The 20,073-nt window shown below is 40.0% G+C and overlaps 1 protein-coding gene across 4 annotated transcripts in view; it reads left to right on the forward strand.

The window, feature by feature from the left end:
* Nucleotides 1–20,073, forward strand: part of NBAS (NBAS subunit of NRZ tethering complex) — a 461,789-nt gene that overhangs the window by 201,917 nt on the left and 239,799 nt on the right. For all 4 annotated transcript variants that reach the window (XM_070069748.1, XM_070069749.1, XM_070069751.1 and 1 more), the window contains exons 29-30: nt 15,402–15,504; nt 18,948–19,177. In XM_070069748.1, the coding sequence (XP_069925849.1) occupies nt 15,402–15,504; nt 18,948–19,177 (333 nt within the window). The remainder of the gene's footprint in view (nt 1–15,401; nt 15,505–18,947; nt 19,178–20,073) is intronic.

Raw genomic sequence — 20,073 nt, forward strand, 5'->3', positions numbered from 1 at the left:
CCCAATAGTTAATTTTGGCTTTGACTGCCTGTGCCTCCCGGGTCTTTTCCAGAAACTCTTTGGCTGTGCCAATATCTTGAAGGGTTTCTCCAATGTTCTCTAATAACTTGATGGTGTCATGTCATAGATTTAGGTCTTTAATCCATGTTGAGTGGATTTCTGTGTAAGGTGTAAGGTAGGGGTCTTGCTTCATGCTTTTGCACGTGGAAATCCAGTTTTCCCAGCACCATTTATTGAATAGACTGTCCTTGCTCCAGGGATTGGTTTTAGATCCTTGATCAAATATAAGTTGGCTGTAGATGTTTGGGTTGATTTCTGGTGTTTCAATTCTGTTCCATTGGTCTATCCATCTGTTTCTGTACCAGTACCATGCTGTTTTGATTACCACTGCCCTGTTGTATGTCCTGAAATCTGGTATTGTGATGCCTCCGGCTTTGTTTTTGTTGTACAAGATTGCTTTAGCTATTCGAGGTCTCTTGTGCCTCCATATAAATTTCAGCACCAATTTTTCCAGATCTGAGAAGAAGGTCTTCGGTATCTTGATTGGTATTGCATTGAATCTATAAATTGCTTTTGGGAGAGTGGACATTTTGATGATATTGATTCTTCCAATCCATGAGCATGGAAGATTTTTCCATTTTTTGGTATCCTCTTCTACTTCTGTCTTTAAGGTTTTGTAATTTTCATCGTAGAGATCTTTAACGTCCTTGGTTAAGTTTATTCCAAGGTATTTGATTGTTTTTGTAGCTATTGTGAATGGGATTGATCTTAGAAGTTCTTCCTCAGCCATGGCATTGTCTGTGTATACAAAGGCTGTTGATTTTTGTGCATTGATTTTATACCCTGCTACTTTGCCAAAATCTTCTATGAGTTCCAATAGTCTCTTAGTAGAGTTCTTTGGGTCCGCTAAATAAAGAATCATGTCATCTGCAAAGAGGGATAGTTTGAGTTCTTCCTTCCCAATTTGTATCCCTTTAATTTCTTTTTCTTGCCTAATAGCTCTGGCTAGAACCTCCAGAACTATATTGAATAGCAGTGGTGAGAGTGGACATCCCTGTCTGGTCCCAGATCTCAGTGGAAATGCTTCCAACTTTTCCCCATTCAATAAGATGTTGGCTGTGGGTTTTTCATAGATTGCTTTGATTGTATTGAGGAATGTTCCTTCCAAACCCAGTTTGCTTAGAGTTTTCATCATGAACGGGTGTTGTATTTTATCAAATGCTTTCTCGGCATCTATTGAGATAATCATATGGTTTTTCTTCTGCAGTCTGTTAATGTGGTGTATCTCATTGATTGTCTTGGGCACATTAAACCATCCCTGCATACCAGGGATAAATCCCACTTGGTCTGGGTGGATGATCTTTCTGATGTGTTGTTGCATTCTATTGGCCAGAATTTTATTAAGGATTTTTGCATCTACATTCATCAGGGATATTGGTCTGTAATTCTCTTTCAGTGCTGCATCTTTTTCCGGCTTAGGAATTAAGGTGATGCTGGCTTCATAGAAAGAATTTGGGAGAATTCCCTCTTCTTCGATTGTTCTGAATAGTTTGAGAAGAATTGGACTCAGTTCTTCTTTAAATGTCTGATAGAATTCAGCAGTGAATCCATCTGGTCCTGGGCTTTTCTTTGTTGGGAGGGCCTTTATTACTGTTTCAATTTCTGTCTCAGTTATGGGTCTGTTTAGGTTTTCTATGTGTTGCTGGTTCAATTTAGGTAGGTTGCATGTGTCCAGGAATCTATCCATTTCTGATAGGTTTCCCTGTTTGCTGGCATACAAGTCCTTGTAGTAATTTCTGATGATTCTTTTTATTTCTGTGGTGTCTGTTGTTACGTTTCCTTTTTCATCTCTGATTTTATTGATTTGGGTCTTTTCTCTTTTTTTAGTTAGTTGGGCCAATGGGGTGTCAATTTTGTTTATTTTTTCAAAAAACCAGCTCCTCGTTTGGCTGATTTTTTGTAATGTTTTTCTTGATTCAATCCTGTTGATTTCTTCTTTGATTTTAATTATTTCTCTTCTCCTACTAGATTTGGTTCTGGTTTGCTGTAGGTTTTCTAGATCCTTGAGGTGAATTGAAAGCTCATCTATTTGGTGCCTTTCCAATTTCTTGATGTAGGCACCTATGGATATAAACTTTCCTCTTAACACTGCTTTTGCTGCGTCCCATAAGTTTTGGTATGTTGTGCTGTTATCCTCATTTACTTCCAGAAAAATTTTGATTTCTCTTTTGATTTCTTCTATGACCCATTGTTCATTCAGGAGCATGTTGTTCAATCTCCATGTGTTTGCGTATGCTCTAGGGATTCCTGAGTTGCTAATTTCCAACTTCATTCCTTTATGGTCTGAGAAGCTGCATGGTATGATTCTAATTCTTTTGAATTTGCTGAGACTTGCTTTATGGCCTAGTATGTGGTCAATCCTAGAGAAGGTTCCATGTACTGCTGAGAAGAATGTAAAATCTTTAGCTGTAGGATTGAAAGTTCTGTATATATCTGTTAGATCCATTTGGGCTATAGTGTCATTTAAATCTACTGTATCCTTGTTGATCTTCTGTCCCGATGATCTGTCTATTTCTGAGAGTGGAGTATTGAAGTCCCCCAGTACTATTGTATTGGGGTCTAAGTCTCCCTTTAAGTCTGTTAACAAATCTTTTAGATAAACCGGTGCCCTGTAGTTAGGTGCATATACATTGATAATTGTTATATCTTCCTGTTGAATTGATCCCTTAATCATTATGTAGTGTCCCTCTTTGTCTCTCTTAACGGATTTTGTGGTAAAGTTTATGTTGTCTGAAATTAAGATGGCTACGCCCGCTCTTTTATCATTTCTGTTGGCATGGTATATCTTTTTCCAGCCTTTCACTTTCAGTCTGTATGGATCTTTGTTGGAAAGATGTGTTTCTTGTAAGCAGCAAATAGATGGGTTTTGTTCCTTAACCCAATCAGCCAATTGGTGTCTTTTAACTGGACAGTTCAGGCCATTCACGTTCAATGTGACTAATGATAAGTGGTAACTTTGCCCTGCCATTTGCCCAAGATAAGTTCTAATATATGCTTTGAATTCCCTGTGATCTTTTGCTGTGAGCTTTCCTTCCTTGGTTTCCTTCCTTTACCTTCTTTCACATTGATGACCGTGTTTCTTTGTTTTTGTGTGTAACACATCTTTAAGCATCTTTTGCAGGGCTGGACGAGTGGCAACAAATTCTTTCAATTTCTGTTTGCTATGAAAAGTCTTTATTTCACCTTCATTCACAAATGATAGCTTTGCAGGATATAATATTCTGGGCTGACAGTTGTTCTCTCTTAGTACCTGGGCTATATCTCGCCATTCCCTCCTAGCTTGTAGAGTTTCTGATGAGAAGTCAGCTGTGAGTCTGATTGGAGATCCTCTGAGAGTAATCTGACGTTTCTCTCTTGCACATTTTAGGATCTTTTCTTTATGTTTCACTGTGGAGAGTTTAATTACAACGTGTCGTGGTGAGGATCTCTTTTGGTCGTGTTTATTAGGGGTTCTGTGAGCTTCCTGTACTAGGATTTCTCTGTCCTTCTCCAAACCTGGGAAATTTTCTGCTAATATCTCACTAAAAAGGCCTTCTAATCCTTTCTCCCTCTCCATGCTTTCAGGAACTCCTAGAACCCGAATGTTGGGTTTTTTAATAGTATCCTGAAGATTCCCGACAATATGTTTTAGGTTCCTAATTTCCTCTTCTTTTCTTTGGTCTGACTGTATCCTTTCCTGTTCTCTGTCTTCTAAGTCCGATATTCTCTCTTCTGCTTCACCCATTCTGTTTGTAAGGCTCTCTATTGTGTTTTTCATTTGATGTATTGAATTCTTCACTTCAGTCACTATCCCAGTTTCCTGTTGTACTAGTTGTTTCGTTTCATTTTGATTCCTCCTTAATATTTCATTTTTACGAGAGAGATTTTCTATCTTGTCCATCAAGGATTTCTGTAGTTCAAGAATTTGTTTTTGAGAACTTCTTAATGTTCTTATCAATTTTTTGAGATCTGCTTCTTGCATTTCTTCTATGTCATCATCCTCATAATCTTGAATTGGGGTGTCTTTTTCATTTGAGGGCTTCATGGTGACTTCCTTGTTTTTATTACCTTGGTTTTTGCGTTTGTTATTTGGCATATTGGAGATATTTGGTTTCTTCACTGTGTTGCTTTTTCTTGTTATACTATGAGTCTAGATTAAGTGGACTATCTGTTTTTGATGAAGCCTTAGGGCTTGAGATGGGTGTGGCCTGAGAGCTCTGTTTGGTTTGCCAAAGGTGACACTCCCAGGTTAGGCGTGGTAAACGTCTCTCTCTCTCTCTCTTTCTTTCTTTTTTTTTTTTTTTTCTTTTTTTTGATTCAACAGGGAAGTTATTCTGCACAGCTGAACGAAGTTGAAGGTAGTTACCAGGCAAATGATATACCCGCAGGAGCCAGAGATCAGAAGCTCTTTCCCAAGGACCCCACAGGGAATCTGTTTGGTCCTCAGAGTGGGCTCAGATTCTTCTTCAGTCTCCCACTGGGTTGCCAAAGTTACGGAATTGTAGCGTCTCTGGAGAGTGCTCACGTGAATTCCGTGAGTTCTCTCCCCCACCGTCTCTTTTTTCACAGTCTCAGTTCAGTAGCACCACAAATTTACTAGGTCCTAATCTCCTGTTAATTCGCCCCGCCCAGAGTCAGGTTTTTCTGCTAGGCTCAGGGCCGGTGCAGACCTGAGGTCGCTCTGCTTATGACGTATGTCCAAGATGGCGCCTGCTCTTTGTCTTGCTCGCCCTTGAGAGGTGAGCGGAGAGAGAGAAACCCGTGTCCGTACCAGTCACCTTTTTTTTTTTTTCCTCTCTCTCCCTTCCAGTTAGCCTGGTGAAGTCCCCCCCCCCCGGGGGGGGGGTCGTTCCCTCTAGTCTCCTCTCTCCGCTTGCCTGCTGGTGTCTCGGGCTATTGAGGTTCGGCTCACCTTGCGTTCCAGCGCTGGTGTGTTGAGTCTGCCGCTGGTGTCCCGAACTGTGGGCTCCCACGCTCTCCACACAGGTCCGCTCCCCTTCCAGCGCCGATGTGTGGACTCGGAGCCCTGGACGTCCCAAGTCTCCCCGCTGTTGTCTGTGTGGCACGCACTCCCCTTCGAGCACTGGCGCGCGCAGAGCCTGTGGCTTGCGCAGCTCGGTCCCGCGGCTCTCTGTGTTGATTTTCTATATAGTTGATCTGTCTATTGGTGAAAGTGGTTTATTGGGGGCTGGTGCTGTGGCACAGTGGGTTAAAGCCCTGGCCTGCAGTGCCAGCATCCTATATGGGCGCCAGTTCTGATCCTGGCTGCTCCACTTCCGATCCAGCTCTCTGCTATGGCCTGGGAAGGCAGTAGAGGATGGTCCAAGTCCTTGGGCCCCTGCACCCATGTGGAAGGTCCGGAGGAAGCTTCTGGCTCCTGGATTTGGATCAGCGCAGCTCCGGCTGTTGCGGCCATCTGGGGACTGAATCAGCAGATGGAAACCTTTCTCTCTGTAACTCTGTCTTTCAAATAAATAAAATAAATCTTAAAAAAAAGAATATATTAAAAAAAAGGCTTTTTTGAAGTTTTCCATTATTGCATTGGAGTCTGTATCTCCCTTTAAATCCTAACATTTGTTTTAAATAGCCAGGTGCCCTGACATTGGGTTCATATACATTTCCTATAGTCACATCTTCCTGTTGAATTGATACCTTAATCATTACATCATTACATAATGATCTTCTTTGTCTCTCTTAACAGTTTTTGTGTTGAAGTCTATTTTGTTTGATATTAGGATGGGCTACACCTGCTCGTTTTTGCTTTCCAGTCACATGGAGTATCTTTTTCTAGCCTTTCTTTTTTTTTTTTTATTTTTTTTAACTTTTATTTAATGAATATAAATTTCCAAAGTATGACTTATGGATTACAATGGCTTCCCCCCCCATACCATCCCTCCCACCCACTACCCTCCCCTTTCCCACTCCCTCTCCCCTTCCATTAACATCAAGATTCATTTTCGATTATCTTAATATACAGAAGATCAGCTTAGTATACATTAAGTAAGGATTTCAACAGTTTGCTCCCACACAGAAACATAAAGTGAAAAATAATAGATGATTTTTTTTAAATGATGATGAAATCAGATCAGACCTATTGTCATGTTTAATCCCAGTGAGAGTCAAGTTGGGAATTGATAATTTCTTTCTTTCTTTTTTTTTTTTTTTACAGAGGATTAGTTTAGTATGCATTAAGTAAAGATTTCAACAGTTTGCACCCCCATAGAAACACAAAGTGAAATATATTGTTTGAGTACTCGTTATCTCATTAAATCTCAATGCACAGCACATTAAGGACAGAGATCCCACATGAGAAGTAAGTGCACAGTGACTCCTGTTGTTGACTTTACCAATTGACACTCCTGTTTATGGCATCAGTAATCTCCCTATGCTCCAGTCATGAGTTTCCAAGGCTATGGAAGCCCTCTGAGTTCTCCGACTCTTATCTTGTTTAGACAAGGTCATAGTCAAAGTGGAGGTTCTCTCCTCCCTTCAGAGAAAGGTACCTCCTTCTTTGATGACCTGTTCTTTTTCTAGCCTTTCACTTTAATTCTGTGTATCTCTTTGTTAGTGAGGTGTGTTTCTTGTAGGCAGCAAATAGATGGGTGTTGTTTTTTAATCCATTCAACCAGTCTGTATCTTTTAATTGGAGAATTTAGGCCATTTATATTGAAGGTCAGTAGTGATAAGTAATGACCATACTCCTGTTGTTTGCTTTGGACTTCCTTTGTGCTTTTACTAGGAGATTTTCTGTCTTCACATTCTTTCATGTTAATGATTATTGTTCTCTGTTTTTGTGTGAAGCACATTCTTCAGAATCATTTGTAAGGCTGGAGAACTAGTGACAATTTCTTGGAATTTTTTTGTTTGTTTTGTAAGTTCTTTTTTTTCACCTTCATTTATAGATGGGAACCTTGCTATGTATATTATTCTGGCTTGATGGGTTTCTATTCTTTTAGGATTTGGACTATGTCTCCCCATTCTCTCCTAGCTGTAGGGTTTCTCTGATGAGACATCAGCTGTTAGTCTAGTTGGGGATCCTCTCAGGTTATCTGGCATTTTTGTTGTGTGTATTTTAGAACATTTATATTTTATTGTTGAAATTTTGATTATAATATATTCCTGGTGAAGAACTTTTCTGGTCATGTCTATTAGGAGTTCAGTGTGTTTCCTGTACTTGGATGTCATTATCTTTCTCCAAGTTAGGGAAGTTTTTTACTGTTATTTCGCTGAGTAGGCCTTGTAATCTATTCCCTCCTTCCATAATTTCATGAACTCCTTTGACGCGTATATTTGGCTATTTGATATTATCCCGTAATTCTTGAACACTGTTTTCAGTTTTTCTAATTTTTTTTTTGTCCTGCTGAGGTAAGATTTTGGAAACCTTGTTTGACTTCTGCAAGCATTATTGGATTCTCTGTCCTATAACTTCTCTAGCATTTCAAATCTACTTTTCTAATTACTATATGCATCTTTCCCTCTCTTGCAACAGTAAAATGTAGTTATTAACATATGTGCTTTAAGTTCCTTCTAGATCATAAGTTTTCCAGTGCTAGTGGTGTAGCCTTTGTACACTTCAAATGGGAACTTTCATTCAATGGCTCTCTCTCAATGCTTATTATTTGAATAATTTAGCTTTTTTTTTTTTTTTTTTTTTTTTTTTTTTTACTATTTATAGCCTAAGGTTTCTTTCTAGATATAAATGGGTGGTTAATATTTCAGAGATCATGCTGACTCTACTCTAGAACCTGCTTTTCATTAGGAAAGCAAGACTTATAATGTTGCTAGTTTATCTACCACATTTCCACGGAGTTCCTTAAGTTAACCATGTGTTTACTTGAGAAAATAGTTTAGAATATGGCTCCTATTTCCAAATTAGTTAACTGGAAATATATCTTCAATATTTATGTGAGTTACCATGACCTGGTCTTCGATACTTGTAAGATATTCTTTGTTTTTTAAGTAGCTCGTAGCTCCTGTTTTTTTTTTTTTTTTTTAAGTTTATTTATTTATTTAAAAGGTAGAGAAATAGAGAGCTCCCATTCTTTGGTTCATTCCCGAAATTCCTGCAATAGGTGGAAGTAGGCTAGAATGAAACTAGGAGTGGGAAGCTCAAATGGAATCTCCCATGTGGTGGCAGGGATACAACTACTTGACCCATCACTGATGCCTCCTAGCTTCTGCTTTAGCAAGAAGCTGGATTCGGGAGTAGAGCTGGGGCTCAAAGCCAGGCAGATCAATCTGGTATGCAGGCATTTCTTTTTTTTTTTTTTAACTTTTATTTAATGAATATAAATTTATGGATTACAATGGCTACCCCCACCCATAACTTCCCTCCCACCTGCAACCCTCCCCTTTCTTGCTCCTTCTCCCCTTCCATTCACATCAAGATTCATTTTCATTTCTGTTATATACGGAAGATCAGTTTAGCATATATTAAGTAAAGATTTCAACAGTTTGCACCCCCATAGAAACACAAAGTGAAAAATACTGTTTGAGTACTAGTTATAGCATTAAATCACAATGTACAGCACACTAAGGGCTGAGATCGTACAGGAGGAGTAAGTGCACAATGACTGCTGTTGTTAACTTAACAATTTGACACTCTTATTTATGGCATCAGTAATCTCCCTAGGCTCCAGTCATGGGTTGCCAAGGCTATGGAAGCCTTTTGAGTTCGCCGACTCTGATCATATTTAGACAAGGCCATGGTCAAAGTAGAAGTTCTCTCCTCCCTTCAGAGAAAGGTACCTCCTTCTTTGATGGCCCCGTTCTTTCCACTGGGATTTCACTCATGGAGATCTTTCATTTAGGTGGTTTTTTTTTTTTTTGGCCGGAGTGTCTTGGCTTTCCATGCCTGAAATACTCTCACGGGCTTTTCAGCTGGATCCTAATGTCCTCAGGGCTGATTCTGAGGCCAGAGTGCTGTTTAGGACATCTGCCATTCTAGGAGTCTGCTGTGTATCCTGCTTCCCATGTTGGATCATTCTCTCCCTTTTTTGTTCTGTTGGTTAGTATTTGCAGACACTAGTCTTGTTTCTGTGATCCCTTTGATTCTTAGTCCTATCATTATGATCAATTGTGAACTGAAATTGATCACTTGGAATAGTGAGATGGCATTGGTACATGCCTCCTTGATGGGATTGAATTGGAATCCCCTGGTATGTCTCTAACTCTACCATTTGGGGCAAGTCAGGTTGAGCATGTCCCAAATTGTACATCTCTTCCCTCTCTTATTCCCACTCTTATATTGAATAGGGATCACTTTTCAGTTAAGTTACAACACTTAAGAATAACTGTGTATTAATTACAGAATTAAAACAACAGTATTAAGTAGAACAGACCAAAAAAAAAAAAAATACTAAGAGGGATAACGTATTAAGTTGTTCATCAACAGTCAGGGCAAGGGCTGATCAAGTCACTGTTTCTCATAGTGTCCATTTCACTTTTTTTTTTTTTTTTTTTTGACAGGCAGAGTGGACAGTGAGAGAGAGACAGAGAGAAAGGTTTTCCTTTGCCGTTGGTTCGCCCTCCAATGGCCGCTGCAGCCAGCGCGCTGCGACCGGCGCACCGCGCTGATCCGATGGCAGGAGCCAGGTACTTATCCTGGTCTCCCATGGGGTGCAGGGCCCAAGCATTTAGGCCATCCTCCACTGCACTCCCGGGCCACAGCAGAGAGCTGGCCTGGAAGAGGGGCAACCGGGATAGAATCCGGCGCCCCGACTGGGACTAGAACCCGGTGTGCCGGCGCCGTAAGGTGGAGGATTAGCCTAGTGAGCCGTGGCGCCGGCCGTGTCCATTTCACTTTAACAGGTTTCCTTTTTGGTGCTCGGTTAGTTGTCACTGATCAGGGAGAACATATGATATTTGTCCCTTTGGGACTGGCTTAGTTCACTTAGCATAATGTTTTCCAGGTTCCTCCATTTTGTTTCAAATGACCGGGTTTCATTGTTTTTGACTGCTGTATAGTATTCTATAGAGTACATGTCCCATAATTTCTTTATCCAGTCTAGTGTTGATGGGCATTTGGGTTGGTTCCAGGTCTTAGCTATTGTGAATTGAGCTGCAATAAACATTAAGGTGCAGACCTTTTTTTTTTTTACCAATTTAATTTCCTTTGGGTAAATTCCAAGGAGTGGGATGGCTGGGTTGAATGGTAGGGTTATCTTCAGGTTTCTGAGGAATCTCCAGACTGACTTCCATAGTGGCTTAACCAGTTTGCATTCCCACCAACAGTGGGTTAGTGTCCCTTTTTCCCCACATCCTCCCCAGCATCTATTGTTGGTAGATTTCTGAATGTGAGCCATTCTAGCTGGGGTGAGATGAACCCTCATTGTGGTTTTGATTTGCATTTCCCTGACTGCTAGTGATCTTGAACATTTTTTCATGTTTCTGTTGGCCCTTTGGATTTCCTCCTTTGTAAAATGTCTGTTGAGGTCCTTGGCCCATCTCTTAATTGGGTTGTTGGTTTTGTTTTTGTGGAGTTTCTTGATCTCTTTGTAGACTCTGGTTATTAATCCTTTATCTGTAGCATAGTTGGCAAATATTTTTTCCCATTCTGTCGGTTGCCTCTTCACTTTGCTGACTGTTTCTTTTACAGTACAGAAACTTCTCAATTTGATGCAATCCCACATGTTAATTTTGGCTTTGACTGCCTGCACCTCCAGGGTCTTTTCCAGGAAGTCTTTGCTGGTCCCAATATCTTGCAGGGTTTCTCCAATGTTCTCTAATAATTTGATGGTGTCGGGTTGTAGATTTAGGTCTTTAATCCATGTTGAGTGGATTTTTGTGTAAGTGTAAGGTAGGGGTCTTGCTTCATGCTTCTGCACGTGGAAATCCAGTTTTCCCAGCACCATTTATTGAATAGACTGTCCTTGCTCCAGGAAATGGTTTTGGATTCTTTATCAAATATAAGTTGGCTGTAGATGTTTGGGTTGATTTCTGGTGTTTCAATTCTGTTCCATTGGTCTATCCATCTGTTTCTGTACCAGTACCATGCTGTTTTGATTACCACTGCCCTGTAGTATGTCCTGAAATCTGGTATTGTGATGCCTCCGGCTTTGTTTTTGTTGTACAGAATTGCTTTAGCTATTCGAGGTCTCCTGTGTCTCCATAAGAATTTCAGCATCATTTTTTCTAGATCTGAGAAGAATGTCTTTGGTATCTTGATTGGTATCGCATTGAATCTATAAATTGCTTTTGGGAGAATGGACATTTTGATGATGTTGATTCTTCCAATCCATGAGCATGGAAGATTTTTCCATTTTTTGGTATCCTCTTCTATTTCTTTCTTTAAGGTTTTGTAATTTTCATCGTAGAGATCTTTAACATCCTTGGTTAAGTTTATTCCAAGGTATTTGATTGTTTTTGTAGCTATTGTGAATGGGATTGATCTTAGCAGTTCTTTCTCAGCCGTGGCATTGCCTGTGTATACAAAGGCTGTTGATTTTTGTGCATTGATTTTATATCCTGGTATGCAGGCATTTGAAGTGGCAGCTTAAACCCTAGGCCCCTCCGAAGCCTATGGAATATTCTAATGCATACTTTAAATAGGGAGAGATCTCATTGAGTCTCTTGAAGCTTTATCATTTTGGGAAAAGTACTTTTTCCTCCTGGAAATCTACCACCCTTCTAAAGCTGTAACTAATAGTATGTCTATGTTCAGGGATTTCACTGTTAATTTGCAGACTTTTGTTTAATTTCTTCAGATTTTACTCTTGATTTTTATTTACTTGGTATATTCTGAAAAAGGGGAGTTGCAAATAATGTGTTATAATTTATTTTAATTAGAACCTTTACTTATGGGTAGCGATGTGTGAGGAACATTAATACCATCTGTGCCAGTGTTGATGGCTTCCAGCTGAGCTGTGAGATCTTGAATTCAGTTAGACAATGCATAGGTTGATTTTATCAAGCTGGCACAAGGTGAACTCTCAGTTCACCAAACATGCTGCTACTTCTGTGCCTACAAGCCAAAGCTCAAGTTCACCAAGAGTTCACATGCCAAATTAAAATGAATGGAATCATTTCATTGGATTATCCTGGAATAAACTGTTTTGTGTGTTTGTATGCTGAAAAAAAATCCTCTTATTCCTTACTACAAATGCAACAAGAGTAGTTGTCCATTTTGTAAATATAAAATGCCATAGGGAAATTACATGTTTATTAGAAGTTTTAGTACAAAATACCTTAAAGAATATTTAAACTTATTTGTTTTTTTTTATTAACTTTATTTATTTGAAAAGCAGAGAGACAGAAGAGATCCCCCAATCTGTGAGTTTACTCCCCCACATGCCTGCAACTGCTGATTTGGGCAAGCTGAAGCCAGAAGCCCAGAACTCCATCTGGTTCTGCCTCCTAGGTGGTAGGGACCCAACCACTTAAGCCATCACCTGCTGCCTCCAAGGTTGTGCATTAGTGGAAAGCCAGAATGGAGAGTAGAGCAGGGACTTAAACCCAGACTCTGTAATACGAAGTGGTGCTTTAACCACTGCATCAAACACCTTCCCCAAGAGAAAATTTATAAATAGAAATAACCCCAATTCCATACTTTTCCCTTGTAATAATATACGGATACAGAGTATCTGTTCTATTTTAAATTCATAACACTTCTAGATACTGATGATATTTGAGGGCATTTTACAATAAATGATGCATAGAAAAGAGACATCCTGGGAGTTAATGTTGGGGGGCAGCTGATTAAAACACTGCGTGCAGTGCTGGTAGCCAGTTTCAGAGTGCTAGTTCAGGTCCTGGCTCCTCTACTTCTGATGCAACTTGCTGCTGTAGCTGGGAAGGCAGTGGAAGACGGCCCAAGTGCTTGGGAATCTGCCTTCCGTGTGGGAGACCTGAATGGATTTCCTCGTGCCGTGCTTCAGCCCGAGCAGACCTGGCCATGTGGCCACTGTGGGAATGAACATGGAGATGTCTCTCCTGCCGTCCCCTCCTGCACTCCTGTTGCTCTGCCCTTCAAATAAAGAAAATAATTCTTTTTTTAAAAAAGATTTATTTATTTATTTGAAAGGCAGAGTTACAGGAGAGAGAAAGAGAGAGATATCTTCTACATGCTGCATCATTCCACCGATGGCCCCAATAGCTGGGGCTGGGCCAGGCCAAAGTTAGGAGCTAGGAGCTTCTTTTTTTTTTTTCTTTTCTTTTTTAATTTTAATTTTTTTTTTTTGACAGGCAGAATTAGACGGTGAGAGAGAGAGACAGACAGAGAGAAAGGTCTTCCTTTTTCCGTTGGTTCACCCCCCAAGTGGCTGCTACAGCTGATGCTGGCTGCAGCCGGCACGGTGCACTGATCCAAAGCCAGGAACCAGGTGCTTCCTCCTGGTCTCCCATGGGGTACAGGGCCCAGGTACCTGCGCCATCCTCCACCTCACTCCTGGGCCACAGCAGAGAGCTGGACTGGAAGAGGGGCAACTGGGACAGAATCCGGCGCCCCAACCAGGACTAGAACCCAGGGTGCCAGTGCTGCAGGCAGAGGATTAGCTGCACCAGCCAGCTAGGAGCTTCTTTCAGGTCTCCAACGTGGTTGAAGGGGCCCAGGGTCTTCGACCATCTTCCCCGGCTTTTCCAGGCATATTAGCAGGGAGCTGGATGGGAAGTGGAGTAGCTAGAACTAGTGCCCATTTCAGATGCTGGCATTGCAGGCGGAAGCTTAAACTTCTGTGCCACAGTACTGACCCAATAACATAAAATTTTCAAAGGAAAAGGAGAAAAACATCATGTAGTTGGCATTTGGCAAACATAAGACAAAACAAAGAAGAATCCTCCCTTTTTGAGACGAGTCATTATGTGAAACTTTAGCACTAGAAGACAAACAGAAATCATGATTACAAAGTAGAGCTTATTATATATATTTTGTGTCTAAACAAAATTAGTGTGTGGTATTTAAAAGCCAATAATGTTTTAATAATCTCAGATACATTTACCTTTGTTGAATAGTATAGTAAAAAAGTGGGGAAAGTTTTTTCTTTTCTGTTAATCAGCATTTTAATATTTGGCATCACTTCAAATAAATTGGTCTTTCTCATGGCTTCTCTGAATGGGCCCACACCTTGAGCCCAGTCCTTCCCATCACATCCCAATCTTCTCATTGGTCCATGTGCAATGTGCAGCTAGCTGGTGGGTCCTTCCGTCTCTCTGCATCCGCCCTCTGAAAGAGGGGGATGTTTTTATAGATTCTGCTTTAGGTTAATCTTCATGATGTAAAAAAGGGGAATCTGATATTTAGAAGAATAAAAACATTCTAAGTCCATTTTGGTAATTGAGTTTATTTTTATATTTGAAATTGTCTTGCTTCAGTGTTTGTGCTATTTCAAATTTCATCTCATTGATTCCTGACAGTGTTGAGGTAGGCTTTAAGTATCAGTGAAAGGGAAATTTGGGAATGTTACGTGACTTACTCACAGTCATACTACCAATGTGTGACCGTGGATGAATTTGTTAACAAAATCTCATCCCCTGGTACAGGAAAATGTGGGCAAATTAATTCCCCAGCTCTGTAGCCATGAAAATCAATATCAAATAGCTTTTCATCCCTTGGGTGGCATAGGCCTCTCTGCTGTGTGAAACTGATTTTATGGGTAAATTGTGGCTGACGTGGACAAACCATAATTGAACAAGAAATATCTTGTAAGGTTTTAGTTTTGGGAATGTTGCTCGCGTGTTCTTTGAGAGGATTTTGAGAACTCTGCCTATGGAACTGTTGGAAGATATTGTCTCTTTGGGGCCACGAAATTCCTTCCCAAGGCAGACATGGCCGTAGGTCTGACTGCTCTGTGACTCTGTCTCTCTGCCTCTGGGCTGTCAACTGAGAGGAGCACTCCTGGTGGCCTGTTAAGTTGCTTTGTGTACTGCTGCTGGTGCTTTCACTGAAGCCACAACTACTGCTGCCCTGCTGGTAGCCTTGGTTCCTGTCCTCCAGACTGATGCCAGGTGTGGCCTGTGCTTGCCTGATGGGTCCAAAGGATCAGTGTCAGTTGAGAAGGCCCCTTGCTGGGTTTGCAGAATGGTGCAGGTGGAATTTGAAACCGACCTCTAACTCCCATGCTTTCTCTGTGTTTTTCATAGTTCTTTCATCTTCTGTGCTTTGTTTTGTGTTACAAATCCACAGCTTGTTGACCTTTCCATTCCCATTGGATGCTGTTCCATCTTTACGTCTGAGCAGCCTAGGACAGAACTATTTTGGTAGTATCTCTATTATTGATGCACAGCTGCTCAACTTGTTGCCTGTATTGTTAGTCCAAGCCCCCCCCCCCCCCCCAGGTAATTCAAATGCAATATATGGTATAGAGAATGATGGTACCAGTTGTATTCATGAGTTGCTTTCCTCTGCTCCCCCTCTTTTTTCTTTCTAGGCAGCCTCCTGTCAGTGAGTCCCATTGGAGAACCTTGCTGCAAGACATGCTAACCATGCAGCAGAACGTGTACACGTGTCTGGATTCCGATGCTTGCTATGAGGTAACCGCAGGTGTCAACTGGTGCCTTTTAATTTATGAATTTTGGTTGTTAGGGTTTTTTGGGCACCAGGGAGGTGGCCAGAAGCTGCATTATAAATAATACTCTTTAATAATATCTGATATTGACTAGTGCTTTATATTTTAAGTACTTTCATACTTGCCTTTTTTCTTTCCTATGTTTTTTTTATTGTAAACCATCTGTTTGGTGGGTTGATCCTAGAAAGCCTGATCACACTTGACTATACTCATTTGCGTTACTTTTGGTGGTCACTAAAACTTACTTAATGTACCAGACAAAAAGACTTTTAAATCTGTCCTGTGTTCATTTCTACGACAGATTTTCCTCTCCACAGCCCTTTCTGGCCTGTGTGATTTAAAGTATTCTAACGACAAATCTTTTCATGACATTCTTCTTATAATTTGTTGCTTATTCCATGAAAATGATCAGAAAGTCCCAACACTTCTTAGCCAGGCTTTCCAGCCCATATCCGATTCCTGCCTCCCTGTCTGCTCCTGCCCTGTTGGCCTCCACCGTGTCCTCTGTGCTCTGGTGCGTTCCATCACATCTGTTGTGAATCTGCCACCCAGAATGCTCTTCCGTGTTCCTGTGACTTTGATACTTTATTCCCCTTGCCTGACATGTGCGTCCCTTTCCTTTATTTTGAAATTCCTGGTAAATTTTCAGGACCCTACTCTCTAATTATGCCCTGCTGGATACCTTCCTTACACCTTTCATGCAGCTTGCCTCAACTATAGCCTTCCTTCAGGAAGCAGTTTTTGGTTGGTGTCTTTGTTTCTTCCATTTGATAATGAACTCTGAGGTAGGAATTAACATTTCTTGTTACTCTTCATGTTCTCAAGTGCATATTATAATGTCTGGAATATAAACAATACTTAAGACTTGCTTGTTAATTGACTAGGAGAATTATCATTTTGAAGATATATATTTTAACAATAAATTACTCATGTTTTATATGGATAAGGGATCCAGCCAACTCATTTTTAATGAAATGCAGTATAAAAGAGATGTCTCATTTTAATTTTCTGGTTAAATAAGCTGGACACAAAATCATATAGAGTATTTCTTGTGTCACTTTGTTCTGCTTCTATAAAGCGTGACTTGTTGATAAATGAGAGTTGTAAAAATAGGTTAAATTGTTTAGTTTATAATTGAAGGCAATTTTAACAGAAGAGCATTAGTATCGACCATTGAGAAATGAATGGATTTGAATTTAAATTTCAGATTTTTAAATGCTTGAATGACCGCATTGTTCATATTGGTGGTTGCGGTCTTAGACCATATAAACTGCCAGTTACTTCTTCCCCTTTTGCATCTAAAGCAAAACTTGAGATCAATTTCACAAGAAAATAATCTTGTATGCACTTGAGGTCTAAAACCTAAGAGTCATTTGAAAATGACTGTAAAATGAAGCAGGATTTATACCTTATAGTAGCATTATTGTGGTACTTGCTTTTTTCTGACTGATTTTGCTAAAGATTTTTTAAAAATGGAAATAAATGTTATTCTTCAGCTAGCTTTTGTGTAGAACAGTGCATCATAACAACTGGATATATTACATTTAAAAACATATTGTGGTATTTTCTGTTAGGCAGTGATTTTTTAGTGACTACTGTCCATGCTTATTGCTTTGTTGAGAAATTACTTGAAAGCACGACAGTCTTGAAAAGATTATACAAGTTTGTAGTATAAATCTGATAAACTTAAACTTTTAAATGATTTTTTTTTTTGACAGGCAGAGTGGACAGTGAGAGAGAGAGATAGAGAGAAAGGTCTTCCTTTTGCCGTTGGTTCACCCTCCAATGGCCGCCGTGGCCGGCGCACCGTGCTGATCCGAAGGCAGGAGCCAGGTGCTTCTCCTGGTCTCCCATGGGGTGCAGGGCCCAAGCACTTGGGCCATCCTCCACTGCACTCCTGGGCCACAGCAGAGAGCTGGCCTGGAAGGGGGGCAACCGGGAAAGAATCCAGCGCCCCGACTGGGACTAGAACCCAGTGTGCCAGCGCCGCTAGGTGGAGGATTAGCCTATGGAGCCGCGGCACCGGCCTAAAATGATGTTTTATATCTTTTAAACTATGCTATATTGTCTTACTGACATTTAGCTATTAGGTTTTGCTGTCCCTGGAAAATAATTTGGAAGCTTGGTAGCATAGCTTTTACAATGTCAGATAGACACTTAGATACAGCCTGTAAAATGGAAATCTATATTGTTCATTTTAGCAAAACATTTTTAAGTGTTAGGGTGAGTAAATTGTATTTTTCAATAGCTTCTATGCTTACTTGAATAAACCAGAAAATTTGGAGGAAGTGTTATGTGTAAGTCACTTGGGTTAGACATAGAGTAAGCCATTTTCATCTGTCAGATATAAGGGATGGGGCTGCTCATTGATGATTTGCTTTCTGTCACACTGTCTGTTGTGTAGCAGATTCCTCTTAGTGCTTTTATCCCTGTCAGAAATCTCCATGAAGGCCTTTCTAAAAATGTTTCCTGTAGGAAGCATAGATATAAAGAATCGAAAGAAAGAGATTCTATAAAATTGGATGATCTTCCTAATTATAATGAAACTCTTGTTTCTCCATGGAGTCTTTTTATTTATTTATTTATTTTCATTTGTTCTCTCTCTCTGCTGTTCCCATCTAACTGTGGAGTGCTTGGAAAGGACATTCCTGAGAAATTTCTTTTACTAATTATGGATAGCATTTCTAGTAAAGGTTTAAAAGGACTGTTTTGTTTAGTACTTTTTGTAGAGTAAATATATAAATAATCCCCATTATAGAAATAATTTTATATTCATTGATGCTGTTACTTACCTGGTATAATACAAAGATATTTGCATGAATACCTTCTATGAGTGTCTCTTGTTTTATTTAAATAATTTTTGATATGCAGGTTGGGAAAAATTTCACCATTATATGATATGTTTTAATTTTTGTGACTAGGTATATGTATAACATTTGTAGCTTTAAGTTCAGATTGTTTAAGCAGTTATGAATTGTATGTATTGTATTCAAAGAGTTTCTTCTAAATATTTGAAATAATTACAGATATTTTCAGCAGAGTGGGTCCTATTGAGGGTAGAATAGTGTGCCTAATAGGTCCTGTTTTAGTGAATATGAATTTTGGATAATCAGTGATACTAAAATTTTCATTGCAACACATTAAAATACTGTGCCTTTCTTTTGGGTTCTGTGAAATTACTCTTTCTTCCTGAAAGATGATTTGTATAATTGAGGTGAAATTCTCAAAACTTAACATTAACCATTTTCAAGTGTACTGTTCATTGTCATTTAGTTTATTCACAGTGTTTTGTGACCACCACTTCTAGGATAGGTGTGTTTTCAGTTCATTTTGTTTGTATTTCAGACTTGCATGTTGTTGAGGACTGAGTGACTCTTCTTTTCACTAACTCCAGTGTGTTTTTTGCAGATTTTTACTGAAAGCCTTCTGTGCTCCAGCCGTCTGGAGAATATCCACCTGGCTGGGCAGATGATGCACTGCAGTGCTGCTTCTGTCAGCCCTGCGGTTGGTGTGGCCCCCAAAGGGAAACCCCAGTACAGGGTCAGTTACCAAAAAAGCATTGACTTGGTTTTGGCTGCCAGCAGGGAGTACTTCAATTCTTCGACCAACCTCACCGACAGCTGCATGGATTTGGCCAGGTAGGCTAATGCTGTCACCTTCCGAAAGAGGAGAGAGAGGGTCCAGTGTTAGTTTATTCTCTACAAAATGTATCGTCATGAGTACAGATTGACTATGCTCTGTGAGCACTGTGATTTATTGTCTGAATACAGAAATACATGAAAACTGTTTATGTTGTAAATACCTATCAATTTTCTCTTGTCTCTTTTTCTCTAACATGTTTTCCCATAGTCATTTTTGTGGATATCTGTAAGACTGTGGTATTTTTCTTCCGTTCAAAGAGATTCATGTGATTTCACATAAATTCAAGTTCTGGAAATTTTCAGCACGTATGGGTTGGTATCTTGTGTGCTTTGCATGGCTCCTGCTGTGTTTGGAGTCAGGGGCCTGAGGAATGACAGAACTCACAAGTCCTTCCCAGGTTTAAATTTCTGGAATATCAATTCAGTTTCTCTGTTGGCTTTTATTGCTATTTTAATCTACTCCTCTCATTTAACACTACAAAGATGTGTTCATCATCTCAGGTCTCATAAATTAGGTATGCAAAATTTTATTGATTTTTTTTAGAAGACTTTATTCGTTAGTTTTTATAAATTTAAATTTTATAAAAAGAGTCCAATGAATTATTAGCCAGGAAGTAAGATCTGTATTATTCTGTACTAAGGAATTTGAAAAGCTTCAGAAAGACAACCTTACTTCAGTGTTTTAGAAGCTGAAATGTGAGTAGGTGCATTTTCCCTCTCTCCCTTGCCCTCTGGCCAGTGTCCTGATGTGGCTCTCCCTTGCTGTTGTCCATTCTCTTTTGTAGCCTCTCCTATTCCTGTGTGCCTTTCTCTTTTAATGCATCTTTGGAAGTGTGAGTCTGTTTTGCATTTCTCTGTCTGAGGTCTCCTTCCAGCCCCTGTTCTCAGAGCTG

Source organism: Oryctolagus cuniculus, chromosome 2 (assembly GCF_964237555.1).
Source record: "Oryctolagus cuniculus chromosome 2, mOryCun1.1, whole genome shotgun sequence".
In the NCBI taxonomy this organism is placed as follows: domain Eukaryota; kingdom Metazoa; phylum Chordata; class Mammalia; order Lagomorpha; family Leporidae; genus Oryctolagus; species Oryctolagus cuniculus.